Raw genomic sequence first — 27,186 nt, 5'->3', positions numbered from 1 at the left:
GTGATGAGCTCCACGATTGAGTGGTGCACCCAGGCGGTGGTGGGTCCAGTAGACGGGGAGCCTGAAGGCGGCAGCCCCTGCCCCCACCTCTGGCAATTCAGCTAAGGGCGACCCCTTTTATAGCTAGTACCACCAAGGCCCAAGGAGCCGAGCCTGGAGCAGCCAGAGGTGACCCTTGCAGACACCCAGCACCCCCCAGTCTGAAGGACGCCCGGTCAAGTCATACCCACTGGCTCAGAGGCCACGTCACATCAGGGCTCGCGGTTTCTGGAGGTCCTAAGAGGCAGACCACAGAGTAGGAGGAGGTCCTCAGTCCCTGTCCCCCCGTGATGCCCACAGTCACCTCCACTGTTCATCCTACACAAGCCCTGGGCAGCGAGTGACGGGAGAGGAGGGCTTGCAGAGGTACCGGCTCTGGAATGTTAAGAGGCTGTGGATGGAACAGTGTACTCAGGGGCCCTGTTAACTTACACACTGATTGTTTCTAGAGCATGTTATCTGATTGGTTGTCCAGTTGCTCAGTCGTGTCCGACTCTTTGCAACCCCGTGGACTACAGCACAACAGGCCTCCCTGTCCTTCACCATCTCCCAGAGTTTGTTCAAACTCATGTCCATTGAGTCAGTGATGCCATCCAACCATCTCATCCTCTGTCATCCCCTTCTCCTCCTGCCTTCAATCTTTCCCAGCGTCAGGGTCTTTTCCAATGAGTCAGCTCTTCACATCAGGTGACCAAAGTATTGGAGCTTCAGCTTTAACCTCAGTCCTTCCAATGAATATTCAGGACTGATTTCCTTTAGGATTGACTGGTTGGATCTCCTTGTAGTCCAAGGGACTCTCAAGAGTCTTCTCCAACACCACAGTTTGAAAGCATCCATTCTTTGAGTCCCAACCTTCTTTATGGTCCAGGTCTCTCATCCATACACAAAAACCATAGCTTTGACTATACAGACTTTTGTCAGCAAAGTAATATCTCTGCTTTTTAATATGCTGTTTAGGTTTGTTATAGGTTTTCTTCCAAGGAGCAAGCATCTTTTAATTTCATGGCTGCAGTCACCATCTGCAGTGATTTTGGAGCCCAAGAACAGAAAATCTGTCACTGTTTCCATTGTTTCCCCATCTATTTGCCATGAAGTGATGGTACCGGATGCCATGATCTTTGTTTTCTGAATGTTGAGCTTTAAGTCAAATTTTTCACTCTCCTCTTTCACTTTCATTGAGAGGCTCTTTAGTTCTTCACTTTCTGCCATAAGGGTGATGTCATCTGTGTATCCAAGGTTATTGATATTTCTCCCAGCTATCTTGATTCCAGCTTGTGCTTCATCCAGCCCGGCATTTCAAATGATGTGCTCTGCATATAAGTTAAATAAGCATCTAATTAAATTAAAGGAATACAGGAATTGGGGACAGTGAGTTTCCTAAGAAAACCTGATCTTTTGTTTCTGTGAGTTCAGAAGCATTTTAACCACAGGCCTTTGATTTCCCAGGACATTTTTCTTCAAACATTTATTCTGATTGGATTTTCTGCACATGAATTCACAAATCTTTACAGATAAAAGGAAACTTTTGTCAGATCATCTTACGTCAAGGTGGGATTTGGGACGTGCCCCGTGTGTGGTCGGGCGTGGCGAGTGTGCTACCCGGATATGCGCGTGTCCACCACCAGGCACATGGGTCAGGGCTCAGGCTCGGGCGAGAAACAGAGCCTGGGTTTCCTTCTTAACTGATTTTTATGGCCCTCAGCCGAAAACACCCTGCTCTCGTGTGTGATACCGGTTCCCTCGTCTGCCTTTCCTTTCTTCTTTCTTTCATCGTTTTTTCATTCATTCTTTGACTTTTTCTTCTTTTTTCTCCTCCTTCTTCTCTTGGGTCACAAGTGGGTCTGATGCATCTACGTCAGGTCCTGGTTTTGAAACGATGACAGCCTGAGGGGCACTTTTACCTAAAGAAGTCGACGTGTGTGTTAAATGTGAAACGTGAACACAGCCCAGGGGCTGTAAGTGCTTCTAAGTGACAACACGCCGCGGCTCAGGTGCCTTCCCACACAGTCAAGTACCTGACAGAAATACCTCCGCGGCAGCTGCACGTCGTTCGGATGAACAGGCAGCTTGGTTTGCGTGTGGCCTCGCTGTGGAAGTGCCTGAATGGCACACACGAGCCACCTCGCCTCTGCTCAAAGGGAAGCAGGCCGTTCTGTCTTTGCAAAAGGACGCTTGCTGGATTCCAGTGAACGGGCAAGTGTTTCTGTGTAGATGGCTCTCCTTCCTGCCTGGGCACAAACACTGCTGGTGGGAAAATACCCAGAGGGGCCTACTACAGTTTGTCAGCATCGGGGCTGACTTGAGCTCAGGTCAGATTCTTTTTTGAGATTCATTTGCTTATCTGTTTCTGGATGCTCCAGGTCTTCGTTGCCTCACTCAGGCTTTCTCTGGTTCAGACGAGCAAGGACTCCTCTAGTTCTGGTGCACGGGCTCGTCACCGTGGAGACCTCCCTTGTCGCAGAGCACAGGCTCACTAACTGTAGTGCCCGAGCTTACTGGCTCCATGGTATGTGGGAGCCTCTGGACCAGGGGTTGAACCCTCATCCCCTGGATTGGCAGGCCGACTGTTAACCACTGGACCTCCAAGGAAGCCCTGGGTCCAATCTTATTATCTGCAAGACTCCTTCCTCCCTGCTCAGCCCTTCCTGGGGGTCAGGATTAAGTATTGGCTTTGCTCCCGTTACTTCGGGGTTTTATCTGCGAAGGAGGCCCATGCTGACGGCTTTGTTTACAGAGAAACAAACCAGGTGGGTTTGTGTTGAGTCCTGCATCAAGACATAATGATTTCATCACCTTCATTCACATTTAGCCAGATCACCACCCACCTCACTCACAGCTTGACTCAGGGCCAGTGACTATGTGGCCGAAACAGACTAGGGGGTGGGGAGACCTCAGGGCGCGCTCCTGAGGACCGCCCTCTAGACAGGGCAGAAACGGGGCTGGGGGCTGCTCTGCAGAAGGTGCTCAGACACTGCTGTTTGCTCTTCTTTCATCGACTTCAGAGTGCGTGGTTCCAGCTGATTGACATAAAATGTGTTCTCACACCTCTTTGTCAGCATCCTCACTGCCAGGCCTAAGCTGATCTCTCCTCTACCTATGAAAAGGAATTGGCAGCGGAAATGAATCCTGCATCAGGCAAGGAGGGGCGCGCTCGGCCTGCTCTGGAGAAAAGCTGTCTCCAGTTCACGTAGCAACCGCTGCAGCGGACATGCAACAGCACATGGGTTTTCAAGAGGCACGTGTCTCTGCACTGAACAGGTCCTGGGAGGACTTCTGCCAGGCGAGCCTTTGATAGCGTTTTCTTTGAGTTCTGTTTTCAGAGAGGCAGTCAAATGGTCTCTTTTTAAAATAGGTATTGTTTTCAACTAAGCATCAACTATAATAAAGCCTGGCGCCAGATGCCTTGGAGGTAGAGCTGGCAGCCAGACGGTCTGCCGTCTTCAAGGAGCTGACAGTCTGGTGGAAGAAAGCCGTGCCCACACAGACGAGAGCAGAACAAGATGGAGTGGGGCTTCACAGCAGATGCGGGGAAGGAGAGGGGACGCGCCCCCCGGAGGGACCAGAGCACCTTACCGAGCAGGCGGCCTGGACTTGACCTGTCCACGTGGACCATCTGCCTCTAATCAGGCCTCAGTGCGCTCCGAAGGAGTTTTTTCACTGAACACTTAGTACTCAAGAAAGACTTCGGGTGAAGAGAATCTACAGTTTCCTTCCATCCGGTTTAATTCGATGAATAAAAGAAGCCTCGAACGGACATGTCCCAACTCCTGTGGATGATTCGGGGGCTGGCACAGAGGCTGGGCCTTGGTGAGTGTGTTCGTTTCCTGCGCTGCCGTAACAGATTTGCACAAACGGGGCAGCCGAAAGCTGCAGAAGCGTGCTCCCTCTCAGTTCCAGAGGCCGAGTCCAGCCCTACTGCTGGCAGGGCCACTCCCCTGCCCCCAAAGCACCAAGATGAGGCTCCTTCCTGCTCGCAGGGTCCCCATGTTACGGCAGCATCTCCGCAGCAACGTCCTTGCGTTCACCTGGCATCTCCCTTCTTTGTGTTCAATTAGGCCTCACCCTGATGCATCGGAACCTCGTCTTGTCTCGGCGACATCTGCAGAAACCCTCTTTGCAAATCAGGCGGCAGTCATCAGTGGCAGGGGTTAAGATGTCAGCATGTCATTTCAGGGACAAAGTCCAGCCCATAGCCCAGAGCAGCATGGTGTTTCTCTTTTAACCAGCAGTTGGTAAACTTGCTGTTACTGTTTAGTCGCTCAGTCGTGTCTGACTCTGTGACCCCATGGACTGTGGCTCACCAGGCCCCTCTGTCCATGGGAGTCTCCAGGCAAGAATCCTGGAGTGGGTCACCATTTCCTCCTTCAGGGGGCCTTCCCAACCCAGGAATTGAACCCACCGGTCCTGCGTCTCCTGCGGTGCCGGCAGACTCTTTACCACTGATCCACCTGGGAAACTTACTCGTTTGGCTCAAACAGGCACCAAAGTATGTATTCCGCGTCACTCGAGCCCACGGTCTGAACTGCTGCATGTTAGCCTTTCCACTCGCCCAGGTCTGATGACCGTGAACAGACCCCCATGCTCAGCTGTGTCCGCTGTGTTGTCCTCACGTGTCCCTTCTCTGGGTGGCCTCTGAGTGCCACAGAGGGGCTGGGGCTGTAGGTTGTCGCTGGCATGCTTTATGACGGCCCAGGACCCCTGAGGTTAAAAATCTGCCTGCAAGTGCAGGAGACCTAAGAGCTGTGGGTTCAATCCCTGGGTCAGGAAGATCCCCCGGAGGAGGGCATGGCAACCCACTCCAGTATTCTTGCCTGGAGAATCCCATGGATAGAGGAGCCTGGTGGGCTACAGCCCCTGGAGTTGCACAGAGTCGGACACGACCGAGCATCTGAGCGCAGCCCAGGACCCCTGAGCCGCAGCCCCGACTCCCACGACACACCCACCAGTGAAGCAGTGACTGTCGCCACCAGGGCCCCGTCACTCCCCGCCACCATGTGCCAGGTAATGGCGTGCGTTCAGGGTGGCCTTGCACGGTTGGTGCTGTGCATCTGAAGACACATCGGGAGAAGGGGGCGTTTCTGGTTGCTCTCCAAGCGCAGCACCGGGACCTGTCCTTGGGATCCCCGCCCGAGATCATGTTCTGTCCGACCCAGGACCAGCAGCGCCTGCCTCCTGTTGGGGAGAAGGAGCCCACTTTCTGCCAGTGAAAGATGTTCCGGCCCGACACTCTCCCCCGCCGCGGCCTGTGGTGTCCTGACCTGTGTTAGGTGCCCGGTAAACACGCCGCGTGCTCCGGGACACGACGCTGCTCTCTGAGCCCCAACCAAACGGGAAGTGTAGAAGGTGCCGTTTCTGGTATCAACCATCCACTCTTGGGCTCAGCAGAGCCGCCGCTTCAGGGGACCACAGCAGGATCAGGGAGGACTCCAGGCTGCTGTCTGCGTCCTTGGAGAGAGCGCCGGAGGTATCTCAAAGACTGGGCAGAGAAGTGGTGCCCTTCTTGTGCCGGGCACGACCCTGTGAAACTCAGCCAGGAAAGAGTGCGCTCTCCCGTTCAGAAACAGACCCGACTTGACCGGGACTTTCACCAGACCCTGTATTCCCTCCAAAACCCACCGTGGATTCCCTGGTGTGCCCTTGAGTCCAGCCCTGCGAGCAGGGCACCACGGTGGGAGGTGGGCAGGGAGTGGGTGCCCAAGCGGGTGAGACAGCTTCAATTTAGTCAGCCCCTCTCTGCTTCCACACGGTGACCTAAAAAGAAGTATTATCCCCTGGGGTGCTTTTGGAGTTGTTGGTCTAAATTGTTTCATTTGGATTCATTCTCAACCACACCTTCAGAGAGCCCCGAGGGTCCCCGGGCGGAAGGAACCTCGGTGGGGAGGGCTTCCGGATGCCACACTCGGGGGTACAGCAGAGCCTCGGTGATTAGTTTATGGCCCGGATCATTGTATTTTTATTACACTCATAAAACCTGTGTTTCTCCTCATTTTCCTAATGGCTTCAATGAGCTTCTGTACCTTCTCCAGGCACATTAAACCACGGCGTGCGAGAAGGACCGATTAGGGCCAGCCTGGGAGCCAGCAAAGCTTAGAGCAGGGCGCCCGCCTTGAATTGTTGCGTTTGCACTGAAGAAGAGGGAAGCGTGTGGGCTTGAGTGTAATTCATATTTGTGTGGGCTTTTTTGTAAACATTGCAGCAAGTCCCATTAAATTCCACCACAAATGATACACCATGAGGGGCCTTAAGAATATTAGCTGTTTCTATCACAGGGTGGGGGGTGAACCAGTATTAAAAGAGAAAATACCGTGCACACATTTGATTTTCAGAATATAATTTAAAGGGGAACTTAGTAACAAGAACATGAAGAGAAAGCATTTTCTATCTGAGTTATGAGGATTTTATAAACTACAAGATCTTAATCAGATTGTTAAATCTACGTTTTAAAGAAACGGAAGCTGTGATACAAACTTCACATGCAGATGCAGTTGTTTGTAAAGACTTCTGAGGAGTTAACATAACCCAGTGCAGGGAATGCAGAGACATCGTCAGTGTATTTACCGTGCCAGCGAGTGTCCAGACCACTCAGCGGTCCCTTAGAATCAGTGAGTTGAGCGACTGGGCTCCAAGTCCACGGCCGCCGGCTGTGACACGTGTCTGAAGAGGAGTCGAGTCCTAGGGCCTTTGTGTCTTTGCCGGGTCTGGGGTTCAAATGTGGGTCCATTTGCTTGCGTGTCCCAGAGCGGGTTTAGGGGCTGCGGTTGATGACTGTCCGTTCAGGGTGCCCTCTCCTGTGGGCAGAGCCGCTGTGTTTTGGTAGAAGTGGGCACTCACTCTCTGTAATGCACATGGGGAGGAGCCTTCCAGAGTCGGCTTCGGGTGGGATGGCAGCTCCACAAGGAGACTGCTTCTCTGGTCCCACGATGGTGACGAGCCCTGGAACACAAACGTGCCCGTGATTTCCGCCCATGTCCCTCGGAACAGCGGCGTGTCCGAGCTGGCAGGCTGCCCACCTGGGGCCAAGCACCCGACGCCTGGTCACCTGTTTGTGGCGCGTCAGAGACCAGCAGTGAGGAGCCGTGGCTGAGCAGAGCAGAGAACCCAGTGGGTGTCAAGGCGTGGAATGGGTTTACTGGATTCTGTTTGTAATGTCTCCTGGAACATGCAGACTGTGGGCCCGAGTTCTCAGCTGCAAAGGCAGAGCTCACCGCCTAAGGAACCAGTTTCCTGGGGACGGAGCCCACGTGAGCCGTGTGCCTGGGGCGCTAACTCCGCACGTCGCGGGGCTCAGCGCCTCACCCGCCTCTCGGTCCGCAGATGGTGTGGGAGAGCGGCTGCGTGGTCATCGTCATGCTGACCCCCCTCTCGGAGAACGGCGTCCGGCAGTGCTACCACTACTGGCCCGACGAGGGCTCCAACCTCTACCACATCTACGAGGTACTTCCAGGGCGCCCGCCAGGCCGTGGGCAGGGGGCCCTGGCAGCTGCGGGCGGAGGGCCCGTCCTGGGCAGACACTGGGCCGCTGTCCCTGCAAGCCCCCAGGAGGTTTGCCCAGCCCTGCGGTCAGCAGGCCCTCCAGACAGCTGTGCCACAGGAACTCTGCCAGAAATGGTGTGGTTTCCATTTTTAAATTCTATGAATCCAAATTTGGACAGAAAGCACCTAAGAAAGGACCTCACTGGGTGGTCTGTTTTCAGGAAGAAGCCCCCGTTGACCTTAATTCTTCAGGGCCCACCTGCACCCGGCTCCCGCTGCTTTCCGGGCTCTGTGTCCGTAGCACCCACTCAGCCTTTTGATTCCGGGGTCCCCTACTGGCAAGCTCATTTCCTTGGCTGGACTTTTGCCCACATCAAGAAGGAAGTAAATAACCTTGGGCAGTTAAACCAATACCAGAGTGTACCCTTTGACTTTATTTCCCATTAAAATTCATCAGAACACCAGAGTCCCTCAGGAGGGCTCACCTCAGATGCCTGTATGTTCCCCTCTAAGCTGGTCATGGTTTTGGGGTCCCTGCCCTGGGCTTCCAGCGCTCAGGGCCTGGCAGCGTCTATACGAACCTTTCAGTTTCATCTTTCTGCAGCTGGGTGGGGCCTCTCTTTTGAAATACCAGTGAGAATAGAACCCCGTTTGAGTTTTTGTCCAAAAGTATAATTTTTTTTCTGGTGATTTTTCTTGGAGGTTTATATGGCTTAGAAAAGACAGAAACAGGACTTGTTTGGATTGTGACACATTTTTTCCAATAATTTGACTATTTTGCCCCTGAGTGACATGTAAAAAAAAAAGCACAAAGTGACCTTTTATGTAAACCGTGTTGAACTTGGAAAGCTGGACAGGCCACCTGCCTGCCACGCACAGTCGGCCCTCAGGGTGCCCAGCCCTCTCTCCACAAAGTGGCTCCATGTTCCAGGAGCCGGGCCCCCAGCCGACGCTCTCTCTGCCCCGCCCCGCCCTGTCCACTCCCCCCGCCAGGTACATCTGGTCTCTGAGCACATCTGGTGCGAGGATTTCCTCGTGAGGAGCTTCTACCTGAAGAACCTGCAGACCAACGAGACGCGCACGGTGACACAGTTCCACTTCCTGAGCTGGTATGACCAGGGCGTGCCTTCCTCCACCAGGTCCCTCCTGGACTTCCGCAGGTAAGACCCACGGCCGGCCAGCGGGGTAACGCACTCCGGTTGCCATCAGAGAGAAGGGACATCTGGGTCCAAGGGGCTGTTTACTGTAGACGTGCCGTCTGTCTTATACTTGTACATCACAGGTATACCCGTGTTAGCTACAGTGGAAAGGCGGGAGATTGTGGTAACTCACATGTTGGTTGTAAGACGTCTTTAGCTTTAGAGGTGTTGGACGTGAGGGGGGCTGGGTATCTTAGAATTGTGGAAATGTGGTCATGGTTATCAATAAGATTCTTCACGTGGGGGAGAACTCCTGGGGTTCGTATTTCACGGGTATGGATGAATACAGCCCAGAGTTTTGGCTACTCAGCTGGTTAGAGATGGTGGTGAGAATGAGGCCCAGATGACTAGCTAATGGGTGACCTTGGAAAAACGCCTGGCTTGGGGTCACACATAACCCTCTATCTGTGGTACAGCTTCGAAACTGACCGTTTTAAACATCTAGAAAGAAAATGAAGGTGTTGAGGGCTACCCAGAACCATACTCTCCACTCCCGGGAACCTCCCTTACATGTAACTGATTGGAAGTCCAGTAAATCTTCAAAACAAGGAATTGGAGAGTCAAGACAAAACAGGCTTTAACCCACTTGAATTGCACATGATCAGAAACCGACTTGTGTCTGAACAGTTCACAGACACGTAACTCCTGGGAAGTCAGAATGGCAAGCGTTGTTGTCATAAAGGCGGGGTTTCGAGCATAAAGCTGGGTTTCTTGAATTTGGGGTCCAGATTCTGAAGGTTATTTTGATACTACTTCTTTTCCTTTTAGTCCACTTTGGAAAAGCAAATCCGGGTTTGTTTTCTTTTTTTACTGGATAATCCTTTGTATCAAATAGCACGTGAAACAGCTCCAGGAGAGACACTTGCTTGGCGTCACACCCGTCACCCTCACTCTGTCCCCAGAGAGGCCGGGGGCGCAGACACACCCCGACGTGCCCCCCGCCCCCACCCATCCCAACTGCCTGGTCATTTTTTACATTTTCTTGATACAAATTTATTTCTAAAAACCTTGCTTAGGGCCTGTTTCCTGATAGAATCTTCAACAAGCAGTCATCACTGGCAGAACGGGTGCAGCTGCCCGACGGCCATCCCCGCGCTCCGGCCGGCGTTCTTGCTCATGTGCACACACAGGCGTGTTTCTAGCTCCACATCCGTGTATGGAATCAGACAATCCATAACCCACCCTCTGTGTGTGCAGTCCGTCAGGAAGGCAGATCCGATTCCCCCTCTTCCCTCTCTCCAGAGTCCCAGGAGACAGGGCCCAAGGAGGTTTCGGGAAATGAGATGCGCACGGCCCGCGGGCCCATCTCGCTGGAGAAGGCCATCCCGCCCTCAGCGACGGTCGGGGCTGCTCATGCGGCCCCGGGCCTTGGTCCCGTCACATCCTCAGGGCGCATGGTGCTCAGACACGGCCGGTCACTGCTCTGTGACTCCGTCGGGCAGAGGAGACGGCTGGGAAGACGCTGGTCACTGCAGGGCAGCGGGCCGCGCGGCCCCCTCTGAACAATAGACCCAGCTCCTTCCCTCTCTGGCCCAGCGCGTTCGTCAGAGACCGAGATGTGTAATTAAATATTTCTGGCGCCCAGAGGGAGCACATTTACACTTCTAAGAGAAACTGCTAAGCTAAGAGATAATTAGCCTCACATGCGAGGGCTTGCTCTGGAGGAACTCTGTCTCTGTCTCTGTCTCTCTCTCGTGGCCGTGTGCAGTGACATACACTAACGCCGCTCTCTGTAAAAACGGACAACCCTTACTTTGCCAGCTAATTAGCGGTGGCCAGTGTCATTTTTGTGATGTTGCAGCTAGTAATATGAGCCCAGTTGCATAGTCACAAAAGTGATCATTGGAAACTGTGACTGTACTGCAGGGACAGTGTGGGAAGCCCCCTTTCTGAGCCTCTCACGACCTCTGACCTTTGCTTGCTGTTGGTTGCATGGCGGTTGGTTTGTATCACTAACCGTTCTCTCTCGGCGAATTCCTCCTGTTGCAGTATGCGCGGTAGCCACTTTTCTCAATGTTTGGCCTCTTGCTGACTGACGATTTGTTCCAGTAAAGTAAACCAGACAGCCGTGCGTTGCTCCTCTCCATGAATAACCCGCGTCTCTGTCTCGGGTCGACCAGATGGACGCTGTGTGGACTCTGTGCTGCTTCTGCTTTGCCCCTTGCGATGTTCTGTGTGGTAACAACACAAGTGCCGGTTCTCTGTGATAAACTTCTGCACCGCAGCAGCACCCCGGACCTCACTGCCCGCCTCCTCTGTTGCTCACGGCTGTCAACAAGTAGGGTTAGCACAGGGCGGGGCTGGCGTGGATGTCAAGCCCTGCAGCGAGACCTCCCTGGGCACCCACCCCCCCCCCCCAGGCAGCTGGTCACAACACGCATGCAAGAATAACACTTTAAACAGGTCCCACAGGAGAGACCGGCACGGGGAAGTCCATGCAGGCAGGAACCCCCTTCTCAGTGACATTTCTTAGCCAGGGAGGTGATGCTCACTGCGTTCTGCCAAAGGGCAGCCTGACCAGCCGTACAGGGGGCTCCGCTGGGGCTCCGCTGGTCTGCCGATCCCTTACAGTGTCCTTGGCCGGACCCACACAGTTTGGAGAACACCCTCTGGTTGTTACATTTATTTCTTTTTCAATGGACCCGTTTGTGCTTGGTCCCATCAGAAAAAAAAATGAGCAAAACTGGGTGACTGACCAAAAGTTGGCTTTAGCCTTTAGAAACATGGGCAGGACCTTCAGGCAGGAAATAGAACTGGAGGGGCCAAGCCGAGGTGGTCCACACATTAAAGGTGCAGAGACGGAGAAGTGTCCAGCATGACTTGCCCTCTGAAGGCGCCGGGCCTGTAGCAGCAAGCCGCCCCAGCTCCCGGCTCTGCACACACACACACAGTGCGTGCATCATGCCTGGACACACGCCTGTGCACACACACACACACACACGACCTGTATGGGCCTGGTGGGCTCCCCGCCACTCACACTTGAGGCACGTCCTCAGGGTCTGGCATCTGTTTTGTCAGAGCTGAAGCTCCCGTTGCCTTGACAACCTGAGTCGGGAAAGGGAGGTTTAGAAGGAGGAGCGGGCGGGTCTATTTTCCAATCTTTTTCATCCTCAGAAGGCAGAGCACTTTCCAGGGACCCCACGCCCCTGCATCCTCAGCTCTGAGCCATCCGCATTCCCTCTGCCCCAAGCCTTGGCCCAGCTGCCAGCCCGAGCGGTGATGACACGGCCTCGGGGAGCAGCCTATGGGCCCAGGTCCTCATCCCCAGCGGGAGGGCTGGGCCCAGGCGTGGCCACCCCGGGCCCGTCTTAGCGGGACTGCACGGCTAGGCCCACCGCCCTCGTGCTGGTCAGGAGGGTGGAGTCTCCCTTAGAGGCACCTGTTCTGTTCAGTTCACAGTGGAAGTGGGAGCTCAGCCCGGCTCCAATATCTGGGCATTAGCGTCATTGTACATGATGCTGGAATACCCCTCAGCTCCTCCGTCAGACTCCACCCTGGGCTTCCTCCCAGCCCCACACCCTCTCAGGCTTTCCTGGCAAAAGGACCTGCTGATTGAATGTCCACGTTCAGCTATCTCCGCGCTGAGTGGGCAAGCCTTAGCAGAGAAACGTGACATTTTCCCATTTCCGGCATGAAGTAAGAGGTTTTTCTCCACTGTCATCCTTTTCAAAATTTTATTTTCCGCCTTAAATTGTGTAGATTCACCACTCACAGCCCATCTTACACACCCACTCACACACTTTTCCTTCCAATTAACCAAAACTCTGTGTTTGCTTTTCTTCATTTAGGAAGATTTTCCTGAGAACTTGGATGTACTTTGTAAACATGTTTACTTCTTTCATTGAATTACAAAAAATTTCGAGCTTACACAGTGAATTTTAAACCATGCTCTGTTTTGATTTAGGAGTTGGGTACAAAATCCTAATCTATGCTTCTTGTTAATTTTCGTAAACTCTGATCTAAAGTCTGCACAACAGAGTTGTTTTACATAAAATCAGGTTTATAAAAATGGAAAAATTTGTCTTGGACATAGTTGAGGTTTCTCCAAAATTTACATGTGCTTACAAAACTGACAGATCAAGAAATGTCTTTAAGATGCTGTTTTGAGATGTCACAGTAATAATACATTCTAGTATGATGTCTAGACTGTAAAAAATTCAGAGTGTAAAGTGCGAAACTCAAAAATTTCAGTGAGGAGTCTAGACATGCCACAACAAAAGTCAAATTAACTAGAGCAACAGGAGGAAAGGGCAGGGGGGACCGGAGGGGTGGCCCAAGCCAATGGACCGGCTGACCCGAGGCCAGAGTTCATGCTTATTAAGGGATAAAGCAAACTGCACAAATGTAAGAATTGTTTTCAAAGCTCTGTCTAATAATGTAATATTGGAAAGAAAAATAAACCTTGGAAAATGTGTGTGTAATTTTGATTTTCTTTGTCAAAACAGGCCATTACAGAACAATGTCCACGAGACGGTCTGTTTGCTTTGGCTGCGGGCTGTTTGGTGACTGCTACGGAGCCTAGCACACAGTCATAACTTCTGTGTCTCTCTTTATTTCAGAAAAGTAAACAAGTGCTACAGGGGCCGTTCTTGTCCAATAATTGTCCACTGCAGGCAAGTACAACTTCACCCTGGATTAACACGTGTCCGCTGCCTCAAAAGTAAACACTGTTAAATATAGGAGCTCAGCTTCCTAGTTGCTTAATAACATATCTAACTGGTGCTTCTTAAGGAAACAGAGGATAATAGCTTATTTTGTGTTAAACCTCCTGGGGCCGCTATGCGAGCACCTTGAAATGGTGTGTGTGTTGTGTGGTTGGGTCTCAGCCCAACACCCTTTGCAGACATGTGGAACTGTGCCAAGCACTCGGGGCTACTGGTGGACGGGACAGAACCCGGAATCAGAGGAGTGGCCTTTGGGTGAAGGTTCAGTGGCTCATGTCCTTGAGAAGGTTACACCCAGCGTGGAAGAGAGATCCCCTGGAAGAGAGCTCCCTCCAAGGGTGGGCTCCACACCCGCGTGCATCAGTGACGAAGTGTGCTCTGTCTTCCAGAACGTATCACAGACTGTTCCCTCTGTCTGGGATAAAGAAGAACTAGGTCTCCAAAGACCAAACACCAAGTCTGCCCATTCCGTCAAGAGTGTGTGTGTGTGTGTGTGCGTGCACTAGGCTGGGTGTGTTCTAAGTGTGTGCGTCTGGGTGTGCATGTGTCTGGGGGTGTGTCTGTGTATGTACCTGCGTGAGTGTATGTGAGTGTGTGTCTGCATGCGTGTGTGCATGCACAAGTCTGCATGTGTTCTGTGTGTGCCTGAGTGTGTCTGTGAGTGCATGCACCCAAGTGTGTGTGTCTGTGTATGCATCTGCGTGAGTGTGCATGTGAGTGCACGCACCCATGCATGCAGTGTGTGTCTGCATGTGTCTGGGTGTGCATTTCTGAGTGTGTGCACCCATCTGAGTGTGTGTCTCAGTGTGTGTGTGCATCTGCATGTGTGCGAGAATGTCTGAGTGTGTATGTAAGTGCATACACACACCTGAGTGTGCATCTGTGTGTGTATGTGAGTGTGTGTGTGTCTGAGTGTGTGTGTCTGAGTGTGTGAGTGCATGCACCTGTCTGTGTGCATGTGTGTGAGACTGCATGTGTCTGAGTGTGTGTGTGAGTGTGTGGGTGTGTGTCTGAGTGTGTGTGTGAGTGTGTATGTGAGTGTGTGTGAGTGTGTGTCTGAGTGTGTGTGTGTGTATGTGTCTGAGTGTGTGAGTGTGTGTGTCTGTGTGTGTGTGAGTCTGAGTGTGTGTGTCTGAGTGTGTGAGTGTGTGTGTTCTGAGTGTGTATGTGAGTGTGTGTATGTGTCTGAGTGTGTGTGTCTGGGTGTGTGTGTGAGTGTGTGTGTCTGAGTGTGTGTCTGAGTGTGTGTGTCTGAGTGTGTATGTGATGTGTGGGTGTCTGAGTGTGTCTGAGTGTGTGTGTGAGTGTGTGTGTGTCTGTGTGTCTGAGTGTGTGTGTTTGAGTGTGTGTGTCTGAGTGTGTATGTGAGTGCACGCACCCATGCATGCAGTGTGTGTCTGCATGTGTCTGGGTGTGCATTTCTGAGTGCACCCATCTGAGCGTGTGTCTCAGTGTGTGTGTGCATCTGCATGTGTATGAGAGTGTGTCTGAGTATGTATGTAAGTGCAAACACACACCTGAGTGTGCATCTGTGTGGGTGTGTATGTGAGTGTGTGTCTGTGTGTTCTGAGTGTGTGTGTCTGAGTGTGTATGTGAGTGTGTGTGTGTCTGAGTGTGTATGTGAGTGTGTGTGTGTGTCTGAGTGTGTGTGTCTGAGTGTGTGTGTGAGTGCATGCACCTGTCTGTGTGCATGTGTGTGAGACTACATGTGTCTGAACATGAGTGTCATGTGTGTACATTTGCATCGGTGTGTGTGTCGTGTGTGTCCCTGAGGGAGGAGGAGTACAGAGTATGGTTTGGGTCCCCGGGAAGTGGACCAGAACACCCTTGACCCACCCGAGGAGCAGCTCCAGTCGGCATTGGTTCCAAGGCAGGTCTGGGAGGAGCCTTCGGGGGCTGGCACGTCACTGGAGCCCCAGTGACCTCAGCGTGGCTGTGTCCCCACCCCACTGTGCTATGCAGGGTGGTTCTCTTTCCACCTGAGGCTTTTTCTGCTCTTTGAGAAATACGTTGACACCAAAACCAGTGACTCTTTGCTGTGAAAGGACAACCAACAGACTTCCGGGTTAGCAGCCAGCCGGCAGGTCTGAGACAGAGCAGACACAGTGGCCCTGCAGGTCCCCGGGGCCTGAAACAGAGACACTTCCCTCCCAAGTCAGCGGGTTCTGCCAGGAGCGAGCGTGTCGGCGCCTCCGCCCGCTGCAGGCGCCGGTGGGCTGAGGACAGTCTGCTGGACCGACAGCCCGCTCAGGGCACCGCGCGAGGGAGCAGAGACACCGGGCCGCCCCCCAAAAGGCCACCTTCCTTTCCCCTTGCCGCCTGCTGCTGAGCCACGACTTGGAACACTCTCAAACCCTCGTCCCGAGGAGGACTTTCCACTGGGGCCGAGGGAGGCTGCAAGGAGGCTGCAGGAGGAGATGCGGGTGGACGGGGCGGAGGACCGGCCTCCACGGGGTGGGCCTGCCGAGGCCTGCACCCAGCCTTCCTCCCCTGCAGCCAGCCCCCTGCAGACTGAATACAAGTGCCATCAGCTCTGACACTGTCAGCCAGTTCTTTATTTCCTTTTTCCCTGACAAAATTTGCTGAATCTTTGACCAAAGAGGGGAGAAAAAGGGAAGAAAGGAACAAATCAACACAGGCACAATAGCTAATCCGAACTGCATTTAGCACAGGCCGAAGAAAGCTTCGCCTCCCTCCTCCTCTCCCTCTTCCTCCCCTCCCCCTCCTCGTCCTCCCCCTCCCCCACCTTCCTCCTCCCCCTTCCTCCCCTCCCCCTCCTCCCTCCCCCTCACCTCCCTCCTCCTCCTCCCCCTCCTCCCTCCCCTCCCACTCACCTTCCTCTGGCCCCCTCCCTCCTTTCCCCCTCCCCCTCCCTTTCCTCCCTCCCCTCTCTTCTCCCCCCCCTCCCTCCCCCTCACCTTCCTCCCGCCCCCTCCCGCCTCTTCCTCCCCCCTTTCCTCCCTCCCCCCCTCCCCCTTCTCCCCTCCCCTCCCTCCCCCCTCACCTTCCTCCCGACCCCTCCCTGCTCCCCCTCCCCTTCCTCCCCTCCCCCTGCCTCCCCCCTTCCCCCTCACCTTTCTCCCCTCCCCCTCCTCTTCCTCCCCATCTCCTCCCTCCTCCTCCCTCTCCTCCCCTCCCACCCCCCCCACGCCCCACTCTGTGTCTCTTCCTCTCCAGTCCCCCACCCTCCCCTCCTCCCGTGGGCCCCCTGATCGCAGAGGGCGCAGACTGTCGTGGGCACTTGGGGAGTGGGGGCAGCACAGCCTGTCGCGTCCTCATCTCTCTCCTTCTGTTGGCAGCGACGGTGCGGGCAGGAGTGGCACCTACGTCCTGATCGACATGGTTCTCAATAAGATGGCCAAAGGTAAGACTCGGAGCGGCTGCTCTGCGAGGCGCCAGCGATGGTGTTGCCATGGCAACCTCGGTGCCGCAGTCACAGAGAGCCGTGGGGAAATTAGCCTGTTGTCCCTTTTCTGAATCGCAGGGAAGCTGTTTGCAGCAAGCACGTTCATTTCTGAGGGTCCTCCTTTGTCGCTACCTCCGCCCGGGGTCACACGGCGGGCTTAGGGCACAGTGGGCAATCCGCATCCTGTGTTAACATCACAAGTGGGGAGAAGGCCATCTTGATCTTCCAGGGCTACAGTAGCTCAGAAGAGCCTTAAACAAACCCTCCCTGTTGTTAGAACTGTATTTGCAAAATTCAGAGCCTAGACTCTCTGGCAGAGACTATCTCTGCAGTAGCCCCCCTTTATCTCTGGCAGAGACTGTCTCTGCAGTAGCTCCCCTTTATCTCTGGTGGAGACTGTCCCTGCGGTAGCCCCCCTTTATCTCTGGCAGACACTGTCTCTGCAGTAGCCCCCCTTTATCTCTGGCAGAGACTGTCTCTGCAGTAGCCCCCCTTCAGACGCCCAGCGTGTAACAGCGTCTGGGCACTTGGGCTCGGAGGACTGTGATCTGAGCACGGACCCTGGGTGAGCTCGTGGCTTGGGTGGGGTTTAGTCCCTGAGAGGGCGGGGACTGAGGGGGCTGGCGGCTCCTCAGTGTGCTCCCCACACCAGACCTGTGAGGTGTCCCCCTGGGAGGCCGGTGCTCTCCAGAGCCAAGTGGGAGATTCCCTCGGACCCACCTCTAGGGGAACCAGGCACATGTCAGCAGGGAGACCCCAGCCTGACCTGCGGAGGTCCCTCCTTGTCCTCAGCCTCTGGGGACTTGGGAAGGAAGCCCTGGGATGGTGCCGTCTCACAGTCTCCTTCCCGCCAGAGGAAACACCGTCTCCTCTACATGGACACACACCCGTGCACACACGCACACGTGTGTCTTTAGCTAGGGTGCCTAGCTTCCAGGAGCCCACCCATCACCCTTTGCCTGGCAATAAGCGCAGACACCTGTTGCAGAATTGGGTTTCTATACATCGTCAGACAAGTGCCAGCAACTCTGAAATAGGCGTCTTCCTTACTCCATCTTCTCCCGGTTAAAAGAAAAGCAGAAAAGCAGAACACACCTCTAGCCCAAGGATATGGTTGCGTGAAGATGAAACGATGGCCATCGTGTTACACGCAGGAGTAGAGAGCATGGGCAGGTTCCGAGCCCTACCCTGGGAACCAGAGGACCAACCGGGACCCAGGCAGCCCCCCACCCCGTGGGTGCCACAGGCTTCCTGCCGGCTGCGGGGGGTGGGGACAGCGGGCCAGCACGCACACCAGAGGCTGTCTCTCACACCCGAGGCAGCGGCGGTGCTGAGACATACAGACAAAGCAGCAGCAAGCCCGATGCAAACGCACCGTTCAGATGATGCTCTTAATTACGTGACTTGGTCTTAGATCCACAAAGCTAACTCTAGTGGGAAGGTCGTTTGTGCCTCTGTATCTCGTCGACTGGGTCTGGCTCTTCATTGGCAAGTGCACGGTTTCTGCAAACCCAGAGTCTCCACGGGACTCCTGCCTCCTCTCCACCCTTGCCCCCCCACCCCCCACCGTCAGGCCCAGAGTGCTTCCACCTGCTAAACCAAACACCTTTTGGGAATGTGGGTCGTCTCTAACTTTTGAGGAGACGTCTGTGTGAGCAGGCAGGTGGCACGTGGCCTCACGGGCACACACCGCCACGTGGAGTCTGGCTCCCCCCAAGGAGCGGGCCCCAGCAGCGTTGGAGGGGGTCGGTGTCCGGCTCACTGGTGTGATGTCACCGGGCGCTGAGCAGAACCACAGCCCAGGGCAGGGGAGGCAACTCCCCTTCCCAGCTGGCCCCAACCCCCGACCCCGCATTCACCGGCCGGTCCTGCCTGCCGCGTCCTGTCAGATTTCACTGGAAGTGCAGGCTGGTGGCAACAATGTGAGCCCAGCCGTGTGGAACCGGCCCGGGAGGGCGGGAGCTGGGCCCTTTCTGAGATCAGTCACCCCTCACTCTGCTCCTGACCTGCTCCCCTCTGCCCTAGGGGCCCACGCTGAGCCATCCCCTGACCTGGGGCCCGGCCGCGGTCCTGGCAGATCAAAGGGCAGGGCGGCCCCTCAGCCGGCGAGGGGCCCTTTCCTGGGCCGCCCCAGCGAGCGGCCACCAGGGTTTTGTCCTGGGCCCGGCCATGGGGCCCGGGCGGTGGGGGCGCCTTTGTCTGGCCTGAGAAGCCGGAGGCCGGACTGCCCGCCTGTGTTCATCAAATGATCAAAGGCCGCAGGCCTGGACATGAAGGCTTTCTTCCCGTCTCCTTTTCTTAAAAGGAATGAATTGCAGGAGGACCGGAGAAGGCCTGTCCTGCAGCCGGGCCCCTGCGTCAGCCCTGGGCCCTGAGGCCCGCGGGGGACGCTCAACGGCCGGGCTGGGCCACTACCCGGGGCCTGGGCTGTTAGCGCGTGGACTGGGGGGGTGATTCGGCATCTGAATGGGGAGCTGCTGCTCCGCCAGGTGGTGGGAAAGCAGGAGACCCTGGAAAATCCTTCTGCATGTTTTTCCTGTGGCCGCAAATACAGGCTGCAAATTTTGAACTCAGGGTTAACATTTTTGGTAGAATCAGGGTTTGGTAATGTTCCTCTCTCATGGACGAAAATGCATCAACACTGGTTTTGCAGCCCAAGTACTTTCCAAGCCGTGCCTTTTACATTTTTGTCCGAGACTTCTCTTTGCCCAGGGTTTTTCATATTTCACCACAATTTTTTAAATGAATGGAGAGCACCAGACAGATGGAGGGGCTTCCCAAGGATTGCGTTGGCTGGGTTGTTGGGAGGCGGCAGCCTCGCTGGCTGGGGGCCGCTAAGCAGGAGCCCCGCCTCTGCAAAGCCGGCCGTGCCGCCTGAGCCCCAACCACTGGGGTGTCCGCGGGCCCGGGCCAGCCTGGGAGCCCATCCCTTTTGTTTGGCGGGAGCTACAGGACTGGGATTTCATCGCACAATGCGGAGCGTGGGCCCGAGTCCGCAGGTGCGCCCGGAGACACCCTGGAAGCTCGTGTCGGCTGGGATTTGGTTCTAGATGGTCTCAGCATGGAACGTGAATGGCAATGTCCAGCGCCTGCGTGGCCATCTGTCCAGCCCCCGGTCTCCATCCTCAGCAAGCTCACCTATTTCCTGTTTCCCTGTCACACTGTGGCTTCGGTGAACATCTCCTCGTCCAAGGGGGTGTATCACCTCCCCTGTGCCTCCTGTCTCTGTGGCTCCGACGTCTCCAGGGACCTCGAGACCTGTGGAAGCACACAGGGCGTGTCCCTTTGAGTCTGCCTTCTCTCTGAGCATCACGTCCTGGGGTTCAGCTGAGCTGCAGCAGGTGTCGGGATCACCTCCCTGGTTGAGGCGGAGCAGCATCCCCTCCCGGGATGGACTACGCTTACCTTGTTCACCATCCATCCAGGGACACGGGTTCCCTGCACCTTTCAGCTGTTGGGTCAATACTACTCCAATCATGGTGTGCAAATATCTGTTTGGCTTCTGCTCTCAGTTCTTTGGGGTTAACCCAGAGTGGAATTGCTGGGTCATGTGGCCTTGTTACTTGATTTCCCGAGGAGCTCCATTACTGTTTTCCACAGCAGCTGCACCATTTTCCAGTCCCAGCAGCAGCGCACAAGGAAGGACTGTGGTTGGTTTCCCCACACCCGCGTGAACACTGTCATTTTCTGGGGCTTTGACAGTAGCCATCCTCGTGGCTGAGAGGTCTCACTGCGATTTTGCTTTGCATTTTCCTGAAGATGAGAAATGTCAAGCATCTTTTCATGTGTCTGTCGACCCTTTGGATATTTTCTTTGGGGAAATGACATTCAAATTCTTTTTTTCCATCTTTTAACTGGGCTGTTTGGTTGTTATTGCGTTGTGGGTGTTCTTTATATATTGAGGATATCAACCCCTTATCAGATACGTGGTGGTGCAAATACTTCCTCCCTTTCTGGGAGAAATATCATTTCTCCTTGAACTTTAAAACCCAGCGCTCCTCCAGAGCTGCACTGCTGAGTCAGCAGCCGCCAGCCCCACGTGGCAGCTTATGTGGTGAGATTAAAACACGGACCACATGCTGAGCGCCCCAACAGCACAGGTGCCCAGGGCCTGCCACATGGACGGTGCAGAGAAGGCCTCCTAGGCAGGAAGCCCCGTGCGGTGGCTCTGCTCCAGGGAACGTGCCGAGGGTGGTCATGTGTGCACACGTGTCCAGACCTCCGTCTCTCTGTCTCCCTGGGCCCCTGGCCCTGCGTCTCCCCTTCTGTGACCCCCTTGACTGGTCTCTTCTGCTCACGGTGGTCGGCAGGATGTAAGACCCCAAGAGAGGGGTCTTCTGGGGCCGTGCCTACTCTTTCCTGCGGGACCCGGGTCCCAGCCCCGGACTGTGGGGTAGGCGCCCTCCCTAGCCCCTTTGCCCTCTCATCGGTCCTTCTGCTCCTCTCGGCCACCACAGCCATCCTATTCCATACCGTCCCAGCAAATACTGGGCTGGACGACGGAAATGCCTTCCAACCTGCTATTGACTGAGCACCAGGACTCCGCGGCGAGCAAGACAGGAGGCGAGCCCATCCTCCTGGGTCTGCACTCGGCGGAGAGAAACGGGCGGTGTCCGCAGCTCAGCGGGCTGCTGAGCGCCGTCGAGGCCCCGGGGTGCAGGGCTGGGGTCTCCTTTGCCCCCCGCCCTCATCACAGAGCCCTGCGTGCGTCTGTAGCCCATCCTCACAGCACCGAGGGCCCTGAGGGCTCACCGATTCTGACGCCTGGTTGCAAACTGAGAAAGTATATCTCCAAGGTTTGGGGGCTTGCTGGGAAGCACCCAGCTGGCCGGGCAATGCAGAGCCCCGGCCTTGCTGCAAACTGGCCAAACCCCAGAGGCTGAGGGGGGTGTGGTCAGCACAGCAGAGATGCCGCCAGACTGTGTGGGCCAGGGACAGGGTGGAGCGGGCAGCTGGTCCGTTAGAGCCACAGCGGAAACTCTGCCAGGGAGGGGAGACGGAGATCAGACAATGGGGCCCTGGAACTGCCAGCTCGCTGATTCAGGTCCACCTGGCGCCACGGATAAGGAGCACATAGAGCTGGTCCCGGCAGGACTGACTTGGCGCCGCTGGCCAAGAGGGCTGAGGGGGAAGGGCCCCGGGGTCTGTGCCCACGGGGCTCTGCAGGGAGGGCTGAGCTGACCCCGGCTGTGGACGCACACATGGACGACCCTTTCATGGGCAGGACTGATTGGGAGAGGCAGGCTGCAAAGAACAGGGTACGTCGGGGGAAATGGCTCACTTTTATGTTTGGCTGAAGCACAAAGACCCAGCAGAAAACGGATTCTATAGACCGGTCTGCCTTCTGCGTGGCTTCAAGGTGGTAAGGCCCTGTCTTCAGCTCGTTGGAGTTTCAGGCTGAGAGGAGGGTTCAGAACTGGGGAGAAGAGAGTCTTCCTTTTGCTTAGAGAACTTGTGTCCCGGGAGGTGACACGTGCCCACCTCTTCCCTTGTCCTTCTCTCCATTTGCAGCTGAGACTCAGGTGGGGGTAGGGGTCCAGGAGCAGCATGGCTGGGGGTGTGACCCAGGCCTGGGTGACATGATACACAAAGTGAATTAATTGGAGAGAAATGAGATGAATGGAACCAACTGTTCCTGGAAAACTTCCTGACAAGCCCATCATCTGATCTGGATAGTTTTGTGAACTGTATCCCACAATTTGCCTCCTAAATGGTCTCCAGCCTGTGGATCACGCCTGGGCAGGTACAGCTGACCATTCTTCCCTCTCTCCCACCTGCCAACAGGTGGACAGGGGCCCTGTGCCCCTCGGACCACAGCAGGGGCTCCTGGCCAGAGTGGCCACCCCCGCCCCATGCCTCTCAGGGGTCAGACCCACTCATACAGCCCCCAGGCTTCTCCTCCCTCCTCACTCACCCAAAGAGAAACCAGGAGACCTGGCTGGACCCCCTCTGCCGCCGGTACAGGGCCATCCCTCCCAGAGCACCCCCTTCTCCTGGACAGGCAGCAGCCAGCCTGTCCTCTGGGTCCTCCTCTCAGTCGTCCCCAAACCCAGACTGTCCCCGTCCCTGAGAGTGTCATCCCTCTCTGTCCTGCTGGCCCTGGCAGGCCTGGCTCTCCATGTTTAGTGGCATCACTTCAGCTCAGAGGCCGCGAGAGTCCTCCTGCCGCACAGGTGCCCTGCAGAGCCATGTGGCCACTCTGCTCCCAGCTGCCTCCCCAACCCCATGCACCGTCTCTCTGGAGGCCTCTGAGGCCCAGGAAGGCTGCCATGCCCCAGCCCCTTTCAGCAATAGTTCACAGCACCTCACCAGGTGGTGAGGGTCTGTCTCTGCTCCTGCTGAGGACCTCTTGTCCCTTGCGGGTGATGGGAAGTCCCAGAGCACAACCACCCAGTCACTGGGGAGACGTGGTCCAAACGCTCTGTTAAGAAGGACTCTGAGGCCTGTGCTCTGGGCAGGCAGTGGGGTCAGGGACCAGGTCTCTGTCACTTTGCATTAGTGACCCCCCAAGAAAACTCCTGTAGAGCATTCTGTGACAAGTGCTGACGTCTGTGCTGCCCTCACGAGCTCACAGTGTCCCTGGGGCCTCCCTGGGCCCCTGCGTCTCCTTTCACCAGGAGAGGAGGCAGGCGGCAGGGTTAGGGTGGTCAGGGGCGGGGTTAGGGGTGATCTGGGGCGGGGTTAGGGGTGATCTGGGGGTGGGGTTAGGGGGCTTGTCAGGGGGTGGGGCTAGGGTGATCAGGGGCGGGGTTAGGGGTGATCAGGGGATGGGGTTAGGGTTGTGATTGGGGCAGGGTTAGGGTTGTGATTGGGGCGGGGCTACGGTGATCAGGGGGCGGGGTAGGAGTGATCAGAGGGTGGGGTTAGGGGGCTTATCAGGGGGCGGGGTTGAGGTGTGATCAGGGGGCAGGGTTGGGGGTGTGATCAGGGAGCGGGGCTAGAGTGATCAGACGGCGGGGTTGGGGTGGTCAGGGGGCGGGGTTAGGGTTGTGTTTGGGGCGGGTTAGGGGTGATCAGGGGATGGGGTTAGGGGGCTGATCAGGGGGCGGGGTTAGGGGTGTGATCAGGGGACAGGGTTGGGGTGATTCAAACAGGGAGCGAACGTCTGACGACTCCGGCCTCTCAGCTTCTCCTGGCCTTCCCGCCCACCCTTCCTCTACCAGTTTAACCGTCTCCCCTTCCTGATGCCCTGCGTCTGTAGCCGCCGAGTGCTCCCAGGCCCGCGGGCTCCAGGTCTGGGTGTTGATCCCCGGGGTGCGTACTACTAACAGGTGGCCCTGACGGAGCATCGCCGGACACGTCACGAGGTTCCAGTGCCTCCTGGCGTGTTACATGGTGGTGACCTTACTGGGGCGATACACACACAGTCCTACTTGTGTTTTTTATGAAGATTTGGAGGCATCCCAGTTTCTCCTGAAAAAAATGTTTTCGAGTTAGTTTCTAAAAGCTTGAGAAGTACCTGCGCTATTTGGGTTCTGAGGTCCCCGATTATCAGTGAATAAGATGCTCATTTGTCTCCTTCATCCCAGCGAAACCTCATGAAAGGGAGATTACAGTTAATCTAGAGAGCCTGCAAAAAATCGTCATAGTTGTAATTTTAACAAATCTTCCATCGATTCAGTGCATCCGGAAACATGAAGTAGAAACTGCTTGGCACGGAAGACCCAGGACAGAGCATGCGCATGTGTGTGCGCGCGCGCACGCTCGCGCGAGTGTATATCTGTGTGTGCGCACACCCCAGGGAGCGTATGGGAGCCGCCTCCTGTGAGCACAGTGGGGGGCTGAGGTCTGGAGGGGCACCCCCAGCTGGAGGCACCGTCGTGGGAGAAAGGCTGCCCTCTGGCTGCGGTGACAGCCACTCGGCCGACGCCGGGTGAGGACTCGCACAGTCCCTGCCCGTCACTGCCCAGCCCTTCCTTCCAAAACGGAGGTCAGCCAGCGAGCACAGACCCTGGGGCCCAGCTCAGCGCACGGACAGCTCCGCCCTGGCCCTGGTCCCTTCAGGTGTATCTGGCGTTTCCTGGGCCCTCCCAGAGGGTGGGGTAGAGACAGCTTCCTCCTTGCAAAATTCAGACCTTTCTCTCTTGCGCACTCGACACGTAACGTCTTTTATGCTGAAGAGGGAAGGATGCATCACATCCCTGCAGTGCGGTTCACAAAGCCTTCTGGGTAAAAGCCGGACCAAAAGGTGTTTCTGTGTCTGACATGACGTCACCGAGGACGCCGTGGACGCGCTGCCGAAGGAAGAGACGAGGGTGCCTCCAGACCGCGCGCCGCGGTCCCCCGGTCCCGTGGGAGGAGGTGGTGCGGCCAGGATCGCGAGTTCCACGCCTCCCTCCGCCCGCTGGCCAGCTCCGGGAGAAATCAACGCAGGCCTGGGAAGGAGGCGCCGGTGGCCTATGTGCTCGGTTTTCTCCCACTTGGAATTGATTCGTCATAAAAAGCAGCGGTTTTAATATCTTTAATACTAGTGCTCTTTTAATGTCCCTCGTATAATGGCTACTACTTCTATCTAAAGCTCAAAAAACCTCTGTTGTCCTAAAAATGCATTTAACCCATGTATGAGCTCCAGAGCCGATGGCCCCTGGTGCGTTAGGAAGCTGAAGCCCCAGCTGTTGTACCAAGCGGTGCCCGGGATGGCAGCAGGCCAGCCTCTCTCAGGACCCAGCCTGCCAGCCCGTGTGCCTGGAGTCTGCAGCGAGCCCGTGGGATCGTGGGCACTGGGAGAGATGGGTCAGGCTGGACACCCACCTCCTATGTTGCTGGGTCCACGCCCACAGGCTGCCTCCACCTCGGTTGCACATTCGTGGAGTCACCAGCTTAAACTGACCACAGAACGACTTACATACATTCCTCTCGCGTCTGAACAGTGGTAACGCCTCTCCAGTAGAAGATACTGGAAGCCTGTCCCCTGAACCACACTGACGCTCCCCTGTATTGGTTGTTAGCCCATCTTCTGTCGGAGTTTTATTTGCATCTGCGAAGGCTGAGCACTGAAGAGTTGATGCTTTCAAACTGTGGTGCTGGAGAAGACTCTTGAGAGTCCCTTGGACTGTAAGGAAGTCAAACCGGTGAATACTAAAGGAAATCAACCTGGATATTCATCAGAAGGACTGATGCTGAAGCTCTAATAATTTGGCCACCTGATGCAAAGAGCCAACTCATTGGAAAATATCCTGATGCTGGGAAAGATTGAAGGCGAGAGGAGAAGGGGACGACAGAGGATGAGATGGTTGGATGGCATCACTGAGTCAATGGACATGAGTTTGAGCAAGCTCTGGGAGATGGTGAAGGACAGAGGAGGCTGGAGTGCTGCAGTCTGTAGGGTCACAAACAGTCACTCTTCACCTGCCTTTCGACCTGGGCAGCGCACCGCGTGTATCCGTTCGCCTGGGCTCTAATGTGTGGTCAGTAGAATGGGATTCGTAGAGAGAACTCCATCTAAATGCACTCAAGGGAGCTTCCTATGTGCTTGAGGGATTTAAGTAAATCCTTTTACCTTCGGTGAAGCCTGCTAGAAGGACACACACCGCCCACCCTACCTGCCCCAAGGCAGCCTGTGCCACTCCCGCACCACAGATCACCAGGATGCTCAGGGCCACGCCTCCCCAACCCTCAGAAGAGGTCCTGCATGGGTGTGCTCTTAAAAAGTCTCCCTGCACGCCTCAGGTGACTAATCACTCCAGTCCTAACGTGCACAGAGACAGTGCTGACCCACCTGATAAATCCATTCTGTCTCTGTTTCCAGCTGCACATTTCTAAGCTTTCCTTTTATTTCCTCCACTGCTGAGTTTTGGGTTCAGTCTAACCGTGATTCTGAGACATCATGCCCTGGCGTTTCATATTTTAAAGACCCTGTCTGTCCAGGGAAAACCTAATGACACTTTCTCTGTCCTCTTTGTCGCTTCCTCGCCCAGCATCACTGCAGTAAATTCAGAGAGATTTTGTCCGTGGCAGCTGATCGGAGGGTCACGCAGACACTGCCTGGGGAGGGGACCTCCCATGGCCCCACTTGGAGCCCTGCAGGGAGTCGTCTCAGGGCGACCGAGTGATGGGGGTCTGAGACCACATGCCGGATCTCCTGCTCAGACTAGCCTTTCTGGGACAAACGGCTGTTGGAAGAGTCTTTCAAACCAGTTTCAAGGCGCAAAGATGCACCTAAGCAAACTTAAGAGAGAAGAGAGGGGTTAGGTCTGGACCCCCTGGACCCCCGAGGCATCATTGTAAAGGGCTAGGCCCGTCTCCATTTGACGAATCCACACCACACTCACACAGGTATGACGGAGGTGGAGCTGGGCTGCCCCGGGGGCGGCCGGCCCGGGGTCTCTTCCACGTCTGGGTCTTACGACCACCAGCTCTGCGACCCAGACAAGCCTTAATTTCGTCTGAATCGGGGGTGGTAACC

The 27,186-nt window shown here is 55.5% G+C and overlaps 1 protein-coding gene across 3 annotated transcripts in view; it reads left to right on the top strand.

Moving 5' to 3' along the window:
* The window catches only part of PTPRN2 (protein tyrosine phosphatase receptor type N2), a 593,102-nt gene that overhangs the window by 560,268 nt on the left and 5,648 nt on the right, over window positions 1–27,186 (top strand). For all 3 annotated transcript variants that reach the window (XM_043873080.1, XM_043873079.1, XM_043873077.1), the window contains exons 18-21: window positions 7,354–7,473; window positions 8,506–8,672; window positions 13,271–13,324; window positions 16,675–16,739. In XM_043873080.1, the coding sequence (XP_043729015.1) occupies window positions 7,354–7,473; window positions 8,506–8,672; window positions 13,271–13,324; window positions 16,675–16,739 (406 nt within the window). The remainder of the gene's footprint in view (window positions 1–7,353; window positions 7,474–8,505; window positions 8,673–13,270; window positions 13,325–16,674; window positions 16,740–27,186) is intronic.

The sequence above is a fragment of the Cervus elaphus genome, chromosome 18 (assembly GCF_910594005.1).
Source record: "Cervus elaphus chromosome 18, mCerEla1.1, whole genome shotgun sequence".
NCBI classification, from domain to species: domain Eukaryota; kingdom Metazoa; phylum Chordata; class Mammalia; order Artiodactyla; family Cervidae; genus Cervus; species Cervus elaphus.
This window is presented reverse-complemented; position numbering and strand designations above follow the sequence as displayed.